This window comes from Mauremys mutica, chromosome 4, assembly GCF_020497125.1.
Source record: "Mauremys mutica isolate MM-2020 ecotype Southern chromosome 4, ASM2049712v1, whole genome shotgun sequence".
Classification (NCBI taxonomy): domain Eukaryota; kingdom Metazoa; phylum Chordata; order Testudines; family Geoemydidae; genus Mauremys; species Mauremys mutica.
Window position 1 is genome coordinate 159616170 of NC_059075.1, and position 21827 is coordinate 159637996.

Here is a 21827-nt window from a genome sequence, read left to right on the forward strand (position 1 = left end):
TATTGTCTGATCCCTACATTGTCTGACCCCCACCTCCATAATTTCCCACAACTCTGAACATTTAAATCAATTTAAAAAATGTTTAAAAATGACCAAATCCCACAATTTTGCACAGGGGGCACCTGGGGACCCAGCCAGGGGCCGTGCCTAGGCTCTGTTCAGCCACAGGGGGATTAAAGCACATGGGGCCTGGTGCATTGAGACCCTCACACCATAGCCCAGTGAGTGTCCAGCAGGGAAGCTCTACCGGGGCGGTGGGTGAGTGACAGTGAGCAGAGAACAAAGCCCATGAGGGTGACCAGTATTGTCCTGTTGCTCCCTGGTGCTTCCCTGTCTGTCTGTCTCCAGCTGGTATCTTTTGTCTGTGATTGTGAGGCCTGGGACTGTCTCATAATGTGTGTCTGGGCAGCGCCTGGCAAGATGGGGCACTGATCTCAGTCAAGGAGACCCGTGCAGCGCCCGGCGTGATGGGGTTCCCAGTCGGTACAGAGGGTCTGCACAGTATCCAGTGTGACTGATGCCCCATTCTCCTTTGGGGGGTGTATATGCAGCGCCTGGCGCAATGGGGGCCCTGATCTCGATTGTGTGGGTGTGTGCAGTGCCCAGCATGACGGGGACCCTGATCTCAGTCGGGGTCTGCAGCACCTGGGGCTACGGATGGTCCCTACGTTCTGCCAACCCACAGCTAATACCAACCCATGGAGCCCGTGGGAGGCTGTTGCCGTGGCAGGACTGGCCCTAGTTGGAGCTGGCACCAGCTGCTGTGGGGCAGGTCGCGGTTGCTGGCAGGAGGAGTCAGAGTTTGCAAAGCCGATTTAATTACAATTTTCAGAGCACAAGTCAGGGGATAAAAGTGGCTGCTGGGCCCTTCCCTGTCGGCTTCCCAGTCACCCCCAGGGGGCGCTGCAGCGCTGTAGGAAAAGCAGGATATAACCCCCCCCCCCGCCCTCACCTCCCCATAGCGCCCCCCCACTCCGTGCTTCCATCCACCAGCCTCTCCCAGCCGCGTCCCGCAGACCCCAGCAGCGCGGGGCCCACACCCGGTGTCAAGGGGGGGGGGGTCTATAGACATCCTGAGGGGGGTCGGCCTGGCAGTGCCAGGGGCAGGTCCGTGCGTGGCTCACAGGGCTGCAAGGAGGAGCACGGCGAGTGTCAGTGCAGCTGGAGATGTGACAGCAGAGGGGCCCACGCCGTTCACGTGTCCCTGGATCCAGCTGTCGTAGGTCGTCACCCGGGTGAAGACCCCGGGGAACCTGGGCTCAGAACAGACGATTCCACTCACATTTCTGATACTAAACCAGCTCACGACTCCGGCCAGGTACCAGGTGCCGCCCTGCTCACAGGCCAGAGGCCCCCCGGAGTCGCCCTAGAGAGAGAGAGAAACGGGGGTCAGGGCCCCAATTCCCATCGCTGTCACCGTGAGAGCGAAGGCCGGATGAGGGTCACAGAACACACCCGGTCTGAGCAACAGGAGCAGCGACCTCTGTCAGAGGGGTCTGGGCAGCACCTGGCACACGGGGGGCCCTGGTCTCAGCTGGGGTCTGGGCAGCGCCTGGCACACTGGGGCCCTGGTCTCAGGTGGGGTCTGGGCAGCGCCTGGCACACTGGGGCCCTGGTCTCAGCTGGGGTCTGGGCAGCACCTGGCACACTGGGGCCCTGGTCTCAGCTGGGGTCTGGGCAGCGCCTGGCACACTGGGGCCCTGGTCTCAGCTGGGGTCTGGGCAGCGCCTGGCACACTGGGGCCCTGATCTCGGTCGGGGTCCAGGCAGGGGAGCTGTAATACCCACAATCACTGGGAGGAAAGGCTCTCACAAGGCAGAATCCCTTGGTGCTGTCCATGTACCCGGCGCAGATCATGTCACTTTTGATTCTCTCTGGATCCAGAGGTGAGCGTGGAATCAGTGTGTTGTAATGATCATTGCAGGCTGCTGTGCTGAGGATGGGAACCTCCAGCTGCTGCAGGGTCTTGGGTGGTTGGAGAGGCTCTGAAGGGACAGAACCGGGGGTGTGGCAGGGTTATTCCACCAGTGTCCTGAGCTCCTTGTGCCCGGCCCGCTGTGGTGTGGAGGAGCCATTTGTACCTTTGGGCAGCTTCCCACATGCCTGTGCCAGACGAGTCTGGCTGTCAAGGCACATTTCTGTGCATGCGACTATCTCCTAATATGGTCAAGTGCTGGCGTGTCCCCATGTGCATCAGTGTGTTTGCTGCACCTCAAAGAATACACACACACACACACACACACACACACACACACACACACACACAGGGTCCTCATCCCCTCCAGCAGGGGGCAGCACTGCCTCTCCTCTCCCTCCCCTCCCCACATGGCCCTGATCATGGCGGGTCATCTGCGACCCCAAGCCTCTAACACAGGAGCTCAATCCATTTAATGTAGCAAAGAGACGCTCCAGAGGTTACTTGCTCCCAGGCTATAAGTTCCTACTTGGGGAACAAGTGTTTGATAACGGGCTCTTCAGTCGAGCAGGGGAAGGTGGAACATGATCCAGTGGCTGGAAGTTGAAGCCAGACACACACAGCCTGGAAATGAGGTGTCAGTGTTTAACAGTGAGGGCGATTAACGGTTGGAGCAATTTACCAAGGGCAGTGGTGGATTCTTCATTTGTAAATCCAGACGGGGCGGCCAGCTCAGAGATCTGGCCTCCTTAAAGCAGCAATTCCTTCAGGGCCGTTCTCTGGCTTGTGCTCTCCAGGAGGTCAGCCGAGATGGTCACAGTGTCCATGACCACCAGAGCCCTTCTCATAGGAAGGTTTGTGGTGTCTGCCCCGGGCCCCGTGCTTTGGGAGCCCTGTGGGGCACAGGACAGTCTGAGGGATTAGTGGGGGCCTGGCGCTGGCAGCAGGGGCTGGGCCCACCTCCCTGCACTCACCGGCAGTGGTGGGAAGTGGAGTGACATGGCTGGGAGCCAGCGGAGCGGCTCAGGCTGGAGCCAGGTCGCTGCATTTCTCGCCAGTGTTCCCACTCCTGCACCAGGCCCCCTGCTACCCCCTCAGGCCGCGTCGCTCAGGGGAGGGGGCTTGGGGGAAGGGGTGGAATGGGGCTGGGGAGGGGGCGGAGCAGGGGCGGGGACAGAGCAGGGTACTTCTCTCCCCAACCCCCTAATGATTATGTTCTCCCAGTGCCTCTCTGAGACTTACCGCTCACTTCTACCCATCCCCAGCCGGTGACCCAACACTTATTCCCCACGGGGAACTGGCGGGAGGCACCTGGCAGGGAGATGGGCCGGATGAACTGTGTGGATTTCACTGGCTCCTTCAGCCTCACCAAGGCGATGTCAGCAACGTTGCTCTCGTTATTGTACCTGGGGTGGGGGATGATCTGCTGCACCTCGGCCAGGACTGGTTTTGGAGAGAGAGGGAGGAGCTGGTGCGCTCCCAGCACCACACGGTACTGGGCAGGGGACACGGGGCTGGAGGAGAGAAAAGGAAAAGGGGAAGACAGTGTGATACTGAGATGCAGCCGCCTCTGGGGTGGGCACAGCAGCAGAACAGCTGCACAGCACCGTGGGGATGGCTTGACCAAGAGCAGGGGGTCAATGAGGGGGCAGAGGCCACAAACAGATGTTGCAGCAACCCAAATAAGAGGAACCTGCCCCTCCCTTCCCCCCCCCCCCGCTGTTCCTGCCTTGGTTACTCACAGATCGAAGCAGTGAGCGGCTGACACCACCCACTGGGCTGAGATGAGGGATCCTCCACAGGTGTGGTAGTATTCACGCTTGTCATATTCCTGCACACTGACCTGCCAGGTCCAGTTACCCTTCTTGGCATCCTGCCCCCCTATGATACGGCTGAACACTGCACAAACCAGGGAGCCATGTTAACATGGGACAAAGTGCACATCTCCCACCCAGAACCAGGGAGAGAACCCAGGAGTCCTGGCTCCCACCCGCATCCGCACCCATAACCCACTAGACCCCACTCCCCTCCCAGAGCAGGTGATAGAGCCCAGGAGTCCAGACCCTTTACCTGGCTGGTCTTGACTCTCCTCTGCACCTGTGGAGCGAACAGAGATTTTGGGGAGACATTACAGAGTGAGGGCCTTAGGGGAGGAGCATCACTAGGGTCTGATTGGGGAGGGCGGAAGGTGGGGAGAAGAGCTGGAATAAAAACCCCCTCCACTGTCCCATAGCTCCTCCCATAATCTACCACTCAATAGGTGGCTACTATGCATCAGTAAGCTTCAGAGTGAACATTGACATGAGATGAAAGGGGGCTGCTTCCAGCTCTTTCAGGGCCACACGTCATCCCTCCACCCTGCAAAGCCCAAGGGGTTCAGGTGCAGAAGCTGAGAGGGTGCTGGGGCCGTGGCTCCTGTGGGAGTGAGTCAGAGGGGCTGGAGGGGTCATGCCAGCCCAGGCAGGGGGAGGGGGTGTCTCAGAGGTAGGTTCAGGGTCCCGTCATTCACAGCAGGGCCTGGGGACCGGCACATCATTTCTGCCCCTCAGTGCACAGAACCTGTTCTGCTCCCGTCCCCACAAACCCTTGAACCCAGGCCCTGGGAAAGGGACAGAGCCAGTCCACTGGGGCAGGATCATCCCCCTGAGTCGATTCCACCCCCAGGGGGGCAGGATGGTCCCCTCCTGTCAATTCAACCAGCGGGTGCAGGATCGTCACGTCCAGTCGATTGCCCCCCTCAGCTCTATTCCCCCCCGCAGGCTGCAAGTTCGACCCCTCTGGTCCGTTCCCCGTGGCTCTGCATCACTCTGGATCCCTTGCTCCCTCTTACCATGCGCTGGGGACGGCAGCACCAGCAGCAGGAGCAGCGCGGCCAGCTGGGAGCAGAGCCCCCCCATCATCCTGCCCCACAGGAGCCCTGGGTCGGGACGGCCCAGCTCAGCCTCCAGCCAGCGGAGCAGACAGCTCCTGGCTTCAAGGCAGCGAGTTATAAATCCAGCTGGAGCCGCCCCGTGGGTGTGGGGTGTGATTTCTGCCAGACCGACAGGCGTGTGCATCAAGGAGCCACGGCACCTCTGAGCCCTTATCTCTGGTCCCGTGGTTCTCTGGCTCGGAGCACAGCGTTTTCCTGTTTACATCTCTGATGTACAGGAAAGTGAAAGCAGAAGCTCACGGACCCTCAGCTCCACCCACCCCTTGCGCGGCTTAGCCGAGTTCTGGTCCTTGCAGGGCCATAGTCATGGGGAGGAGAAATCAGGGCTGTGACTCAGGCCTGCCCTGTGGAGCCATCCCCAGTCAGTGGATCCTGCCCAGGTTCTCCCAGGACTGTCCCATTGCTGGAGATAGCCAGGCTGGGCCTTCTGTCTGGTGCTCGGTGCCCACGGCGGGCCAGTGCTCTGGGTCAGGATCCCCCCAGCCGGCCAGTTCTTCCACACGCCCCCTGCTCCCCTCCATTTCCAGGGACCTGCCCTGCAGCCCTTTCCCCAGGCAGGTGTCGCAGGCAGCAGCCTCCCATGCTGCTCTCGCTCGTTGGCCTCCAGCAGCCGGGGGCACCAGAGAGATTTCCTGCCCACGCAGCAGTTTGGTGGCAGGGGGTAGCAGGTGGGGAGGGGATGGTACATGGGGGGGGGGCTATAGAAATACGCCGCCACCACTGAGCTCAGAGCAGCGTTTTTCCTTTACCCAGACGTGGCTGCTTCACTTTGCCCCCATCCCCCAAAATGTCACACCCTCTCCCCCCGCACAGCCCTGGCTGACGTATCCCAGCCGCAAACGCAGTCAGTCTCTGGAGCACCCGGCACAACGGGTCCCCGATCTCAGCCAGGGGGTCTGTGCAGAGCCCGGTGTGACAGGGGCCCCAATCTCAGTTGTGGGGGGGGGTGTCCTGTGCCGCATCTGGTGAGACAGTGGTCCTGATCTTCGTCAGCTGGGTCTCTGCAGCAGCCAGCATGGTGGGCGGCCTCTTCGCTCTGCCATCCCACAGCTAATAACAAGCGATGGAGCTAGCTGGAGACTGTTATGGTGGCCGTAGCGGGAGGCGACACCATCTGCTGTGGGGCAGATCATGGCTGCTGCTGGGAGGAGACCGAATTTGTGTAGACTGTTTATTAATGACTTTCAGAGCACGGGTCCCGGGATCAAAGCTACTGTGGGGCATGATCAGGCCAATTCACTGCCCTCCCCATCTGGGCAGGATCATTTCTGACCGTATATTCCCCAGCCGGGATGGAGACGCCCTATCAGGGCCCATCTTGCCCATCCCACATCTCCTGCCAGTTGCGCACTCACCCTTCAGCAGGGGCAGTGGCCACTAGAGAGCAGAGATCACCCCTGGTCCAGTGTATCTGGGCAGAGAAAGCAGTGATAACCCAGCTTCATGGTTCAATCCGCTCAACACCCCACCGGGCTGGGAGCCCTGAGCAAAGGGCAGGAATTTTTAGAATGCATATTGTTTGCTAAGGTGTGGACGTTAGATACCACACCCACCCCTTCTCAGCTGGCGGAAAGCATGCCAAAATAAATACGTACACTTCCTTTGTGGACTTGATCTGTTTATTCCGCACACACCTGCCCATCCACTGTCTGGTCTGAGTCATTTAACTCCTGACTTACAGGCAAGCAAACCTGCACTGTATTATGCGTAGGCTTGGCAGTATTAGACTTTTTTTAAAATGTTGACGGATAAGATCAATGTTCATTTTTAAGCATTTTGTATTTTATCGATTTAAATTTGCACAGCTAATTAAGAGTATGGGGGTTCATGCAATTTGAAGGGGTCAAAGAATAATTATTCTATGACAGTAGTTGTTGAGATTCATAAAGTTAAAGCTTTATAAGTGTTCGTAAACAAAATGTCAATAGCCCATGTCAAAATATGCAAAGTAGACATCCTTAAATCAAACTCTAAGAAGTTCTCAAGCAGCATTTTTCTTACTCTGCCTGTCTGTAAATTCTGATTATTATCTGTGGAAATATTTTTTCATCGGTTGCTGCGTGTGTGCGGTGAAATTGATGTTTACTGCTGTTTAGCAAAAAAATCGAATCCTGCCAAGCCTAGTTATGGGGTATTGTGAGGGGATGCAAGTTGCATTTTCACATGTTCCTTACGCTTGTTGCTGGCTCTATGAACCCTGAGGACAATCCAATATTTATGTCAATCACCTCAGCTGTCCATTTTTACACTGAAGTGTTTTTTAATGGCAATGCTCTTTGCAGGAGGGGAAGTTAGATTATTGGGAATCCTGTTGTATTCAAAGGAACAAGGATCTTCCAATACATGAAGATAGAAATAACTTACTGAGATTCTGAATGAATCCAAAAAACTTTTTCCACAAGTAGCACAAGAACTCAAAGCTCTCCCTCAAAGACCAATGGGTGGCAAGATGGAAGGATGCCAACATCCTGAACAAACACCTAATCAAGCACCCAACCAAATAATCTAGTTGCTTTTCACTTCCACAGAAAATATGGTCTACTTTCAAGAGCATCTTCACGTCACATGGCTGATGTGCCTACCTTCTCCATCAACGGGGACTGAGACGCAACCCTGTTTGTGACTGTGGAAATGGCCTTGAAACTATGAAACACATCATCAACCAATGTGCCGAACTATCATAGCCCGGTGGTATTTCTGCCATCTACTCCCTGTCAGCTGAAGCAATCAATTGGACATCTAGCATTTCTGTTGTTAAGCCATAGGAAAGAAGAAGAGGAAGAAAATAGGTTATTGCACTGGTTCTCAAACTTTTATACTGGTGACCCCTTTAACAGAGCAAATCTCTGAGTGCGACCCCCCCCCTTATAAATTAAAAACACTTTTTTATATATTTAACACCATTAATAAATGTGGGAGGCAAAGCGGGGTTTGGGGTGGAGGCTGACAGCTCACGACCCCCCAGTAATAACCTTGTGACCCCCTGAGGGGTCCCACCCCCAGTTTGAGAATCCCTGGGTTATTCATTGTAGCAACCTTAACTGTAAATTCACAAAGTTTTTGGTGTGGGAATTTCCTTGGCCCCCCCACTCCTCCCCCCAAAAGAACTATGGCGGGGGTGGGCAAACTTTTTGGCCTGAGGGCCACATCTGGGTTGCAAAGTTGTATGGAGGGCCAGGTAGGGAAGGCCGTGCCTCCCCAAACAGCCTGTCCCCTGTCCCCTATCCGACCCCACCCACTTCCTGCCCCATGACTGCCTCCCTCAGAACCCTGCACCCATCCAACCCCCCCTGCTTCTTGTCCCCTGACTGCCCCCTCCAGAAACCCCCCCACCTCCTATCCAACCCCCCCCCGGCTCCCTGTCCCCTGACTGCCTCCCTCAGAACCCTGCACCCATCCAACCCCCCCTGCTCCTTGTCCCCTGACTGTCCCCTCCAGAAACCCCCCCACCCTAACTGCCCCCCAGGACCCCACCACCTATCCAACCCCCCCTGGCTCCCTGTCCCCTGACTGCCTCCCTCAGAACCCCCCACCCATCCAACCCACCCTGCTCCTTGTCCCTGGACTGCCCCCTCCTGGGACCCCCTGCCCCTAACCACCGCCCCGGGACTCCACCCCCTATCCAACCCCTCTGCTCCCTGTCTCCTGACTGCCCTGCCCCCATCCACACCCCTGCCCCCTGACAGCCCCCCCCGGGACTGCCCCCCCATCCAACCCCTCTGCTCCCTGTCCCCTGACTGCCTCCCTCAGAACCCCCCACCTGCTCCTTGTCCCCTGACCGTCCCCTCCAGAAATCCCCCTGCCCCTAACCACCCCCCTGGGACCCCACCCCCTATTTAAGCCCCCTGCTCCTTGTCCCATGACTGCCCCCTCCTGAGACCCTCCCACCCTAACCAGGACCCCACCTCCTATCCAACTCCCCTCTGCTCCCTGTCCCCTGACTTCCCTGGCCCCTATCCACACCCCCGCCCCCTTACAGACCCCCTGGGACTCCCACACCCATCCAACCCCCCGTTCTCCATCCCCTGACTGCCCCCCCGGACTCCCTGCCCCTTATCCAACCCCCTGGCCCCGGCTCCCTTACTATGCCGCTCAGAGCAGCGTGTCTGGCAGCCGCGCGGCCCGCCGGAGCTAAACACACTGCCCCGCAGGAGCTCGCAGCCCCACCCTCTTACCATGAAGCTGGGTCTTCACATGGAGACAATTTCTGGCTCTTGTGGTTCGAGTGAAGCTTGAACATCGAATTGGGGCACAACCTGAAGACTCAGAAAGCCAGAAATGCTTGAAGCTGCATTTTCCCCATTTTGGTCCTTCCAGCTCCCCCCAAATTAATGGGTTTCCAGCCACTGGTGCCTAGAAGATTCCCAGAAATCTTGGAAAGGCTCCAATGTGGCGTTTAAACACTGTTGCATAGAGAGGGGCAGAGAAACACCATCGGGTGTGTATCGGGCCTCTGTCAGCTCAGCCACAGACGGTGGTGGTGGGAGCGACAGATAGCCTTCTGAGCTGGGTGACACCGTGTTACGGGTTGAGTTAACACCCCATTAAGGTTGTTGGGTTTGGACTCACCTTTCCATTCAGATAAGTGTCAGTATAGGGTCCTGTCCTGGGGTCACAGGACCTGTTCTACACCCTGGCTTTGATACAGCCCCTTGAGGGCACCTCTTCAGTGCCCCCAACGCCAAAGGGGTCCCCCTTTTCCGTCGGGGTCGGCCACACCACTGCAATGGTCCGTTGTACAAGGGACCCCAGCTGAGTTCACAGGCTCCGCCTGCCAGAGATTCCCCAGGGATCAGTGTCAGTTGTACAGTCCTTGGGGCGCCCGTTGTCTTGGCCAAACCTCCAGTGATGCGGGTCAGTTTCAGCCAGTCCTGTAACAACCCAGTCACCCCTCACCCCAGGCAGTAACATCACCCACACACCCCATGTTTCCTGTTCTGCCCCAAGAGCAGCTTTTAAACCCTTTTGCACCCCCTGGGTAACAGTGCACGGTAGAGAGGGAAACTGAGGCACGCACCAGCATCATAAATATATGACCGGAAATTCCTAGTCAATCACAGCCCCACCTCAGACAAAAGGTGGGTGTGAACCTGCCCCGGAGCTTTTGGCTGAGGGTTGTTTTAGGTGGTGGCAGGGGCGGGGGAAGAGAGATCACACAGGAGCTGAGGAGAGCAGAGAGTGTGGCTGAGGCAGGAGCCTGGGAACACAGCGTGACGCTGGGCAAAGCTAGACAGAGAGTTTGGGGCTGTGCTGGCTCAGGGGGCTGGGAGTGGGGCAAAAAGCTAAGAAAATTTCTTCCGTTCTTGGTTCTCCTGGCCCAGGTCCTGGTTTCGGAGCAGCAGGACGACAGAGGTTCCTTGCAAGTAAACAAGACGGCAGCACAGAGAAGAGCAAACTCCAGCCATTTCTTTGTCCGGCTGGGACATCCTGAGGGCCCCGACCCCTGACTAGCCACTCAGGTCAGAAAAATGCAACAACAGCCGGTGTCTCTTGGGACGGGGTTTCAGCTGAAGCAGAACAAGCCCCTCTTCGACCCCAAGAAGAGCATCCGTGGGGGCGCTAGGAGACCGGCTTGATCAGAGGATGCCCGTTGCTGTTTCATTTAGTCTTTTGTTAGGGTTGCTACAGTGGATCTAGTTGTTCCTCTTTCCAGGATGTGACAATCAGACCCCCACTCACTGGCCTCGCGAGGGAGCGGGTCAGTGACTGCGAGGTGAGGAGCGGCAAAATGTACATTTCTGGAGTTTCATCGCCCAGCCAGCTTGGCGATGCCTATAATTGCCGGAGTGTTTCCTTCATTCCCCGGCAGCCCTTGGGCATCGCCGGGCTGGGAGCTGCACTTTCTAGTCTCCATCTGCCGATAGCATCCGGGGAGGCTGCTCCTTGGACGACAGCATCACGGGGCATCTGTGTTCCCCACTAGCCGTGTTGCTGCTGTCTCTGCCCCCTGCTGGAGGGTGAGGAACGGGACCACTCCACGTGCTGCTTCCTTCCTTCCTTGGTGACAACAGGGCCGGGGGGAGGAGTGGGAGGGCAGAGCCCCCAGGGAGAGGGGAGGGATGGGAGGGCGTGAAACATGGAAAGATGATAGCGACCCCCTGTGACTTGGTCCCTGGAGTGCAGCCTGGACTGTGGAACCACTAAACCTTCCCAAATACATCGAGTGAGGGTGCCTCTCACACCGATGTCAGGCTACAAGCCTCTGACAGGCACCGCACTTACACAGCCATCCACAAGCAGGGACACACCCAGCTGAGTGACATGACTGCTTTCACAAGCCACCCATGAACCCTCAATGGAGGGGCTCCAGCCAGTTCCCCACTGCTCCCCAGCCTCCATGTTGGGTGAGGTTATGAGCTATTTCTGTGTATGTTACTGAAACATGCTGTGAGGTTGGGGGCACCCACAACCAGCCTTTCGGGTACAACAACTCCAGCCTCTTTAGGATACTTGCCGATTACTGCAGACAGCAAGCAGGAGACCAATATCTGAACACCTTGGTGATACACAGACACTGTGCTGCGGCCTACAGAAAAATTGAGGACACAAGAAAAGTGATGCCTGATTTGCCAGTGGGAGCACTGAGGTATGAGGGCCCGGTCCCTTTAGTGGTGCCTGCAATGTCAGAAAAGGAGGTGATTGTCAGAAGTACCGGCCTAAAAGGCAGTAAGGGAACATTAGCTGTGGCAGAGCAGCCAACCGAGGGAGGGCTCCCAGAAGGAGTGCTGGTTCTCAGTGGAGTCATAACCCTACCTGCTGAAGCCCAGGAGGAGGTGACTATCCTGGTTGCTAATGAAACACGCCGTGATGTGTTTGTAAAACCAGGGCAGAAATCTTTGAGCCTGAAAGCATTGTGAGACCGCAGTGTGAAGCTGAAGTTCCAATGATAGATCCTGCAAAGTTTGACTTCGGGGACTGACCACTGTCTGAGGAGTGGAAGGATCGCCTGAGGAAAAAGCTTTGCGAGAGATCCAAGGTGTTCTCACTACATGAGTGGGATGTGGGATGTGCCAAAGGAGTGGAACACCACATCAGGCTACAAGATCCCTGACCCTTCAGGGAGAGGTCTAGGAGGATTGCCCTCTCTGAGATGGAAGACGTACGCCATCATCTTCAAGAGCTGATCGCGACTGGTATCATTACAGAGTCCCGAAGCCCCTATGCCTCACCCATTGTGGTCGTTCGTAAGAAGAGTGGAAAAATCCGGATGTGTATTGACTACCGCACCCTAAACAGGCGCACTACAGTAGATCAGTACACCATGCCTCGAGTACAAGATGCCTTGGACTGTTTGCTGGGTAGCCAGTGGTTCTCTGTGTTGGATCTTCGGAGTGGATACTACCAGATCCCTCTGGGAGAAGAGGATAAGGAGAAGACAGCCTTCATCTGCCCGTTAGGGTTCTACCAGTTCGAACGCATGCCGCAAGGGATTTCTGGGGCCTTTGCTTCTCCCTGATCGGTACTGAATGCTGAAGTCATAGCTAGCCAAAGCGGCCACCCATCTTTGCCCTGTAGCATCCAACTTAGCGCTTGTTAACACATAGGTCAGTGGGTTGTTGTCTGTCCACACCTGGAACTGAGCACCATACAAGTAGTCTCGAAATTTCTCAGTGATGGCCCATTTCAAGGCCAAGAACTCCAGCTTGTGGATGGGATAGCGGGTTTCACTGTCAGACAGTCCTCGGCTGGCAAAGGCTACAGGTTTACGCTTGCCTTCCACCTCCTGGTACAGTACTGCTCCCAGACCCTCCAAACTGGCATCAGTATGCAGGGTAAATGGCTTGCTTGGGTCAGCAAAGACTAGGATGGGAGCATGAGTTAGGCGAGTAATGATTTCCCGAAAAGCCCTCTCAATCTCTCATCCCACCGTGGCCCAAAAGGTTCGAAGGGGCCATAGTGTCTCTGCACAGGAGGCTTTGGAGGCCTCCTCTTATTCTGGGTCTTAGATTTGTTCTTGTTGGACTGGTATCCCCTGGTAAGATCATTCAGAGGTTTTACAATCATAGCATAGTTCATGAGCGGCTCCCGTCAGCTGGGTGTGATCCTGCCCCCTTCCCTTTTTCTGTTCCTGGTCCCCCCTGCTGCCGGTTCTCATACTCAGGGTGCCTCGGCCCTCCGGCTAAGTCACACACAATCTAAAGACACACAAAGGAAGGAACCCCTTCCCGGGTAACACAGTCCAGCAAACAGTTGGCCTCTCTGGGGGTCTTGAGCCTCATCTCTGGGCCTGTCTAAACTCTAGAGCACATCTGTACTAGCAGAACTGTAGATATCTGATCCGGGGAGCTAGAGACTGTTTTTCGTTTGGCAATAAACCTAGCTGGGAGCCTTCGTACCTTATCGGAGTCTGTGATCATTGGGCAGTTTGCTCAAGATCTGCTGTGTCAGCGGTCTGCAGAGCTGGGGCAACACACAGAGGGAACACACACATGCAGCCGACTGTTATCAAGATTGAATAGACCACTGGTCTGGTGAGTAAGCGAGCTGTCCAGTGTAGGAATCGTTATCTAATATGACAGAAAACCACAAGCTAGGAAACCCCTTTAACTCCTCCCTGCAAAGCCCCACAGAGTTTAATAACTCATGGACCTGCTGGGTTGCTAGCAAAAGAGGGTCCATATGAATGTAAGCAGAGTCAGGCTGAGCTCTACCCTGAGACTGGTGGTGAATTGTGGCGAGTTGTGGAAAAGAACTTCAGGGGCTGGTCTTGTTTGCATAGACACACCCACCCCGTCTAGCATGAGCCCAAATGGTCACTGTGGCTGCTGCGGGGTCCCCAGTTTCTCTGTTCTTGGGGCAGGAAGAATAAAGTGTCCTTACCCTGATTATGTGAATCAAGGCCAGTGGAACTGTTTTATGACAGAGGGACTTGCCATCAACTCGCTAGACAAGGGACATGGGTTCCAAAACGCAGTGAAATGAGAGGGTCAGTTACAGACATTTGTACCTGGTGGGATGGGCCCTTTTGAGAACCTTAAATGTCTATTGCACCACCACCACTTTTCTCCAGTGTGGTGTATCAGAGCTAATTTTGATTCTATTAAGAGTCTAGTTACAAACTACTGAGCTGAATTCACTTTAAGCCAATGGTTCACCAGCACTGAGGCTCCCCTACTACAAGCTGAAATCACTAAAGAGCTAGAATTGCTAAGAGCTATAATTGCTGGGGGGGGGGGGGCAGCAGAGCAGAGGCATTTGCAGGACAGCTGGAGTGGCTCAAGGGACGGCTGGTGGAGTAGAGTTGAGCGGAGCAGCTCACGGGATGGCTGGTGGAGTGCAGTGGCTGGGGTGAAGGCTGAACTCTCGCTCACTACTCTGGGTCCCAACCCAGGGACCCTGCAAGGAGCAGCTACTGCTGCACTTCCTGGGCTGCTCCCCGCTCTGTCCCACCCTCTTCTTGGGTTCTCTGTCCGTTCCCTGTCTGAGCAGCGTCTCCCCCAGGTCTCCTCGCCTGAGAGTTTCTCTCTCTCTGTCCTGAGTTCCCAGGGTCTCTCAGGCCCCTGTGGCTGGGCAGCGTCCCAGGCCTGTCCCGGGGTGAGCAGGGCTTGGCCCCAGTCGCTTTCCCGGTGGCGTCTTTTACTCCTTTGTGACCCTTCTGGTCCAGCCAGCGACTGCCCTGCTCAGCCCCTGCAGCTCCTTTTAACTGAGCCTGCTGCACCCTGATTGGCTGCTTCCCTGCAGCCGTTCTAGGCAGGCCTGGAGGACCCCCCCTCATTGCTCCTTTTCCTGGGGGGGGGCGGTGTCCTAGGACTGCAGGACCTCCAGCAACAAGCCCTAAGGGGCCAGGTTCACCCCATCACAGGTGGGAATCCTGGTTGGACGGCACCTCCCATGAGCCTGGCCTCAGAGGACAAATAGACTTCATCTCCCATGATGCACCAGCAACTCCTTGTTTGGTGAGGGGAAGCCAGGCATCATGGCCCCAGTGCACCATGGGAGTTCTAGTCCGACCAGGGAGCTGGGCTGAGCTAGAGGAGAATGAGGCACCCAAACTACATTTCCCACAATGCACCACAGTGCCCTTTTTCGGTGAGGGGAAGCCAGGCATCATGGCTGTAGTGCATCATGGGAGGCACATGTGGCAGGATGGGGGAAGGTGCTTTAAAGCCACTATTGTGACCCTGAATTCGGGGACCCAGGGACCCAGGACCGCCCGGGGATGGAGGGTCCGAGCCTGAGTCAAGCTGGGAGCCAGGGTTCAAGCCCTGTTCTTTGCAGCCTAACCCTACCCCTGCTGGACTTGTGCTCTGGGAGGCTGCCCAAAGTATCCCACAATCCCACGGGCCGAATTTCTTTCTCCTCTGGCCAGTTCAGTTTTCCCAGGCTGCACCACCCCCAAAGGGGGAAAGGGCAGCAGCAGCTGGGGAGGGCGCTAGGGGGTCTGGGATGCGGGTGGTTGCACTCAGGCCTGCACAATGATGTGCAGATGCTGGAGCTCCGAGCTGGAACCCAGGGTTCAACCAGCCCTTACCTGGGGTTACAAATGATTCTAGATGCTCCAGCCCTAGGTTAACAACCCCAGGGGCTGCTAAATCCATTCCTGCTAACTCTGGGCTTACATCGCAGTGTAGACAGAACCATAGACATGGACTGCAAAGTTCTCTTGGGTGTCAGCCTCAGATTTGCTGGGCGAGGTGCTACCCAGACCCTCTTCTAGAGGAGAACACGGGGGACTCAGTTTATGTACATGGGGGGAATAGGCTGGCTTAACTATTCCAGAATAACTACACCCCAATAGCCACTTCAGAATAGCACCACAGCAGAGACTGTCCCAGAGTCATTGTGTTACCCGGTCAATTTGGGGCCCCCCGCCTATACCCTACCTAGGGCTCAAGGCATGACCCAGTCAATTTAAGGCACCCTCACCCTTTCCTTACAGAGGGTTCGGGGTGTAAGACACAGAAGAATGGTCACAGTGGGTCAGACCAAAGGTCCATCTAGCCCAATATCCTGTCTTCCGAGAGTGGCCTGTGCCAGGTGCCCCAGAGGGAATGAACAGAACAGGGAATCATCAAGTGATCCATCCCCTGTTGCCCAATCCCAGCTACTGGCAAACCTATCTGTACCCACGGGGATCAGGAAGAAACTGGGTCAATTTAAGTACCCGCCCTTCCCCTCAGAGCTCTATGGGTCTGCAGAACCTTTTCCCAGTGAAAGAGCCTTACACAGTTGTGCACTAAACATCTATTTGTTAGCAACATGCACTGAATACATATACCAAGCAAATCTTTCATGCTCACTGTGGTGTTATCTGGACCGATGATCTGCTAGGTCACTCCATCCTTGGCTCTGGGAGCCAGCCTGACCCAGCCTTGCTGGGAGAACCCCCACTCCTGGGCTGGTCACGCACAGCCTCTGGCATGTCAGCTGCTGCTTGGATTGAGCAACCAAATGACACTAGCCAACATCTCCGGTCCCAGACACAATCCTAGGAACCTCCATCTTGCAGTGTCCAGTTATGCCCGCTGGATGCTGCAAGCTTATATGAGTTCGTTAATTTAACAAAGAAATTGATATGTACCAGGCTTGTTATCCCAAGGGGAGTCTCTGACATGCTTCAAACCAAACGCACTGCTTCAGGTAGAATAAACAAACAGATTTATTAACCACAAAAGATAGATTTTAAGTGATTACAAGTCAAAGGAGAACAAGTAAGATTTGGTCAAATGAAATAAAAGCAAAAAGCTAATCTAATACCGCCAGACCCGTGAGAGCCGGTGTCACTGATGCGCTTTCGGGCGTCAGCCTCAGGCTGAGCCCGGCTGGGACAGGGGTTTTGAAAGTCCTCGGCTACAGGAAAGCGCTGCAAGTGCACAGTGCAGGTTGGGGCGGGGAAGAGAGCCAAGGCTGGGCTGCCGTGAGGAACAAACTGGAGTAGGCAGTATTTCTTTGTTTAATACGTAAGTTGCTATATTCTTCCCTTCCGTGTTGCTTGTGAGGATTGATAAGGATGTACCTGCAGGAGAAATGTAGCTGTCAAATAAATGCCATTTGTGTGAGAGAAGGTAAAAGAAATGTTCTCCCCCTCCCTCCCAGCTACATAAACAAGCCCTGGCTCAGGGCCCCTTCCTCCCTCCCCTGAGAACTGCTCATGAGGGAGATTTATGGCAACAGATTGTTGCAAAGAAATGTATCTTCAAGATAGAATGCCTGTATGACGTGTAGTGATAGATAGGGGTAGGTTTACTATCAGTGGGTGGCCATTTTTTTTGTTTTGGTTTAGTATGTACGTGCCTACATCCATTACAACACCCCAAAAACCCTGATTCAGTCATAGAATCACTTCCCCACTATATTTTTTAAATGCATGTGACCTTTCTGCCCATCTAAGTTGGCAGCAACAAGGGCCGGGTTCAGTATCCAGGGTTCCGTTTCAATAACACAATGCCAAACCGGCTCGAGCCCCCACCCAGTGACCTGGGACAATTACATAACCCCCCCCACCCCGGGTGCCTCTAGGAGGCAATACTTCCCCTCTCGCAAGCACAGAGTCTGAGTGTAGCAAAGTCCTTTTAATAAAGGAGGGAAACAATGTGGCATTACGTTGGGGAAACACCACAAACAGGATTCATAACACAAACCATGAGCAAAAGACCCACCCCCAAGTAAGTTTGGCAGTGTCCTTTTCCCCTCAGGATCTTAAGTCCAGCAACCCAAAAAATCACCCAACGTCCCAAAAGCCCAACACCCCAGTGCAGCCCCAAAGTTCAAAAGTTTTACCTCCCAGCCTGGGTGGAAATGGGGCGGGGGGCACAGATGTGTTTAGGGGCACCGTACAAGGTCCGAGGCCGACTGCCCCACCTCTCTGTGGAGTTCTGCTACAGCCTTCACCCCAGCCACTGCGCTCCACCAGCCATCCCGTGAGCTGCTCTGCTCAACTCTACTCCACCAGCCATCCCTTGAGCCACTCCAGCTGTCCTGCAAACTCCTCTGCTCTGCTGCCTCCTCAGCAATTTCAGCTCTTAGCAATTCTAGCTCTTTAGTGATTTCAGCTTGCAGTAGGGGAGCCTCAGTGCTGGTGCACCATTGGCCTAAAGAGAATTCAGCTTAGTAGTTTGTAACTAGACTCTTAATAAAATCAAAATTAGCTCTGATACTCCACACTGGAGAAAAATGGTGGTGTAATAGACATTTAAGGTTCTCAAAAGGGCCCATACCACCAGGTCTAAATGTCTGTACCTGACCCTCTCAATTCACTGGGTTTTGGAACCCATGTCCCTTGTCTAGCGAGTGCTACTTATTTGATGGCAAGTCCCTCTGTCATAAAACAGTTCCACTGGCCGGGATTCACATAATCAGGGTAACAACACTTTATTCTTCCTGCCCCAATAACAGAGAAACTGGGGACCCCACAGCAGCCACAGTGACCATGTGGGCTCATGCTAGGCGGGGTGGGTGTGTCTATGCAAACAAGACCAACCCCTCAAGTTCTTTTCCACAACTCGCCACAATTCACCGCCAGTCTCAGGGTAGAGCTCAGCCTGACTCTGCTTACATTCATATGGACCCTCTTTTGCTAGCAACCCAGCAGGTCCATGAGTTATTAAACTCTGTGGGGCTTTGCAGGGAGGAGTTAAAGGGGTTTCCTAGCTTGCGGTTTTCTGTCATGTTAGATAACGATTCCTACACTGGACAGCTCGCTTACTCACCAGACCAGTGGTCTATTCAATCTTGATAACAGTCGGCTGCATGTGTGTGTTCCCTCTGTGTGTTGCCCCAGCTCTGCAGACCGCTGACACAGCAGATCTTGAGCAAACTGCCCAATGACCACAGACTCCGATAAGGTACGAAGGCTCCCGGCCAGGTTTATTGCCAAACGAAAAACAGTCTCTAGCTCCCCGGATCAGATGTCTACAGTTCTGCTAGTATAGATGTGCTCCCGGACAATGGACCGGCTCAGTCAGTGGCAGGACTCTCCATTGCCCCCTAGGCTGGACAAAGACAACTCCTCAGGGGTCCATTTTTCACACAGGTACAAACAAGTTACACATCACTCCTGATGTATTGAGGTATAATCCCTCCTTGTACATGTTGGTTCAATTAACACAACTCTATCCATCATGTTACCCTTTTGCCTCTGTCTTTAGGATGGGTCGGCCTGTTCCTTGTTATCTGTGTGGAATGTGAAAGTATCAGAGCTCTGGTACCATCCTGGCATTGTTTATATCTCTAGTGTCCAGCACCTTTTAGGTGTGTCTCTTTGTCCCTTTCCTTGCCAGCTCCTGTGAGCAGGGCCTGCCTCTGGCTCACAGCTTCACTTTGCTTTACGTTAGCAAAGTCTTGACCATTACTTTAGTTCAGGCCTCAGGCCTCATACCAGGCCTCTGATATAAGGGTTTATGTTTCAGGGCCTCGTCTTACCCCAGTTTGTAGAACTTTGACTGCAAATTTAGTTTTGTTTCTTAAGTAACCAACTCTGATGTCTGCGCTTGCTGCTTATAATCACTTAAAATCGATCTGTCTGTAGTTAATAAACCAGTTTTATATTTTACATTAAAAAGGACGTTTTGGTTGAAGTGTTTGGGAAATTTCAGCTCAGTTTACAAAGGCTGGTGCATCTCCTCTGCAAACTGAGAGAGGGGTGAACTGGGTAATGAACTCATACCAGCAGGCTTCTGGCCACTGCCAGACAGGACAGCTCTGGGGTGCAAGGCGGAGGGGAAATTGACTGGGGCCTCTCGACTGTTGGTTCATGAGTGGCTGGGAGAAACATCCATGTATCTCAGCTGGGCGGATCCCTGCCTGTGGGTGTCTGTGTGGGTGCAGCACCTGCCAGAGGCCTGTGGCTTGTCACAGCATCACAGCGTGAGAGGCTCACCCCAGGTCAGTGGGGCAGAGGGGTCTGTGGTCCCACAGCCCAGGTTGCACCCCGTGAGGAAATGGCTTGGGTGAGGTTCAGAGCAACAGTCTCTGAAGTGCAATGAACTTTACAGTCACAACAAATGTATGAGTCCGGTGTCTTCTTCCAGGACCTGGCTGTGCTGTGGGTGGGGTTTCCCCGGGATGCTTTTGGGGTCTGTGTAATGTAACCCCCTCTGAACCTTCAGTTCCAGCCTCCTGCCTGGCCCTTAACACCCTCTCCACCGGCTCTGTTCCCGTCGGAGAGGTGCACATCTCTGGGGAATGGGCTGGAGGGGACGATCCTGGCCCCTGGGGAGGGGAGAATAGACAGGAGACGACCCTGCCTTGCGTTGTGACTGCCCTGGGGCCAGAGGGTTTGGCCGGAGCCCTGGCAGAGACACAGCCCCCTCGGGAACTACTGGGTGTGACCACTTCCTCGCCACACAGAAATAACCTGGCAGGCGCCTCTTCTCAGGAATGAGGTGTTTCTTAGATCGAAAACAAAACCCTCCTTATCAAATACTTGATTCTTTCCAGTGCTGGTAACAGTCCCCCAGCAGCCAGCACTGCAATGCAGCCACCTCTGGGGTGGGTTCTTCATATATTTCTTAATGGATCTTTTATGTTTGGAACTCACTGCCACATGAGCCCCGCTCTGTTCAGAGCCTGAGCTGAGATTTCCCCAGCACTTCAACCAAAACTAACTTTTTAAGGTAAAATATAAAACAGGTTTAACTACAGACAGATCAGTTTTAAGTGATTATAAGTAACAAGCACAGAAATCAGAGTTGGTTACTTAAGAAACATAAAATAAATAAATTTGCAGTCAAAGTTCTAGAAACTAAACAGGATTTGAATGAAGCAGAGTCTCCCCCTAACAGATGGTACAAACTGGTCACAGATCCTCAATACGTAGGCTGGGACTCTTTCCCAGCCCGGGACCACCCTCCCCTAGTTCAAAGTCTTTGTCCTCCAGACGTGTTTCCAGGTGTCAGTTCCCCGCTTTTATAGTTTCTTACAGCTTCCTGGAAAGATCCTTGCTGTGAAGTGGGGGTCAGGCAGTCCCCATTGGTCAAGCAGTCTCCACTGTATACGTGTTCCCACTGAGAAGTCTCCACTGTATGCGTGATCCCTCTGAGAAATCTCCATTGTCTACAGTTCCTGGGACAGTGGATTCTTTCCTTGATGGGTGTTGATGAGCCATTGACCCGCTGTCTAGCTGTTTATGGCTACTCCTTTTTTGTACCTGAAAGGCTCGTTGTGGGTGTCTCCCAACCTCACAACATTTTTCAGTGACACACACATAGCAAAATCTCATAACTTCACATACAGTGGCAGCACACACAACTCAATAAGATATTAATGTTCAACAGATCAAGACTTTTCAAATGATGCCTCAGAAGATATGTGTGCCGGGTTCGGTCACAGAGACCCCCTTGGGACTATCACCTGATGTGCTGAGACTGCCTCTGAGCCCATTTTCCCTGCCAGCCTGGGACTCCAGACCCCTGCCTTGTTGAGCCAGACATGCTCGCCTGCTGCAACACAGACCCAGAGTCTAAACCATGACCCCAAAGCTGCAGACTTAACTGAAAACAGCTTAGCAAATAGTCCTGTATCCAGCACCCAGACACCCAGCTCCCAATAGGATCCAAACCCAAAATAAATCCGTTTTACTCTGTATAAAGCTTATACGGGGTAAACTCATAAACTGTCCGCCCTCTTTAACACTGATAGGGAGACATGCACAGCTGTTTGCTCCCCCAGGTATTAATCACTTACTCTGGGGTTAATTAATAAACAAAAGTGATTTTCTAAAGTATAAAACGTAGGATTCAAGTGGTTTCAAGTAAAACAGACAGAACAAAGTAAGTTACCAAGCAAAATGAAACAAAACACGCAAGTCTGAGCCTAATACATTAAGAAACTGATTACAGGTAATATCTCACCCTCAGAGATGTTCCAATCAGCTTCTCTCACAGACTAGACTCCTTCCTAGGCTGGGCCCAATCCTTTCCCTTGTACAGTCCTTGTTAGTTCCAGCTCAGGTGGTAACTAAGGGATTTCTCATGACTGGCAGCTCCCTTTGTTCTGTTCCACCCCTTTTTATATCTTTGGCACAAAGCGGGAATCCTTCCT

At 54.1% G+C, this 21827-nt stretch overlaps 1 protein-coding gene across 1 annotated transcript; it reads right to left on the reverse strand.

Annotated features, from left to right (window-relative positions):
• Positions 1–1024: 1024 nt before the first annotated feature.
• LOC123368850 (prostasin-like) lies at positions 1025–4944 on the reverse strand. The gene is made up of 6 exons (XM_045014013.1): positions 4746–4944; positions 3986–4012; positions 3658–3814; positions 3158–3429; positions 1813–1985; positions 1025–1366 (listed from the first exon to the last, which is right to left on the reverse strand). The coding sequence occupies exons 1-6, from the start codon at positions 4813–4815 to the stop codon at positions 1121–1123; spliced, it is 945 nt and encodes a 314-aa protein (XP_044869948.1). The 5' UTR covers positions 4816–4944; the 3' UTR covers positions 1025–1120.
• Positions 4945–21827: the final 16883 nt, after the last annotated feature.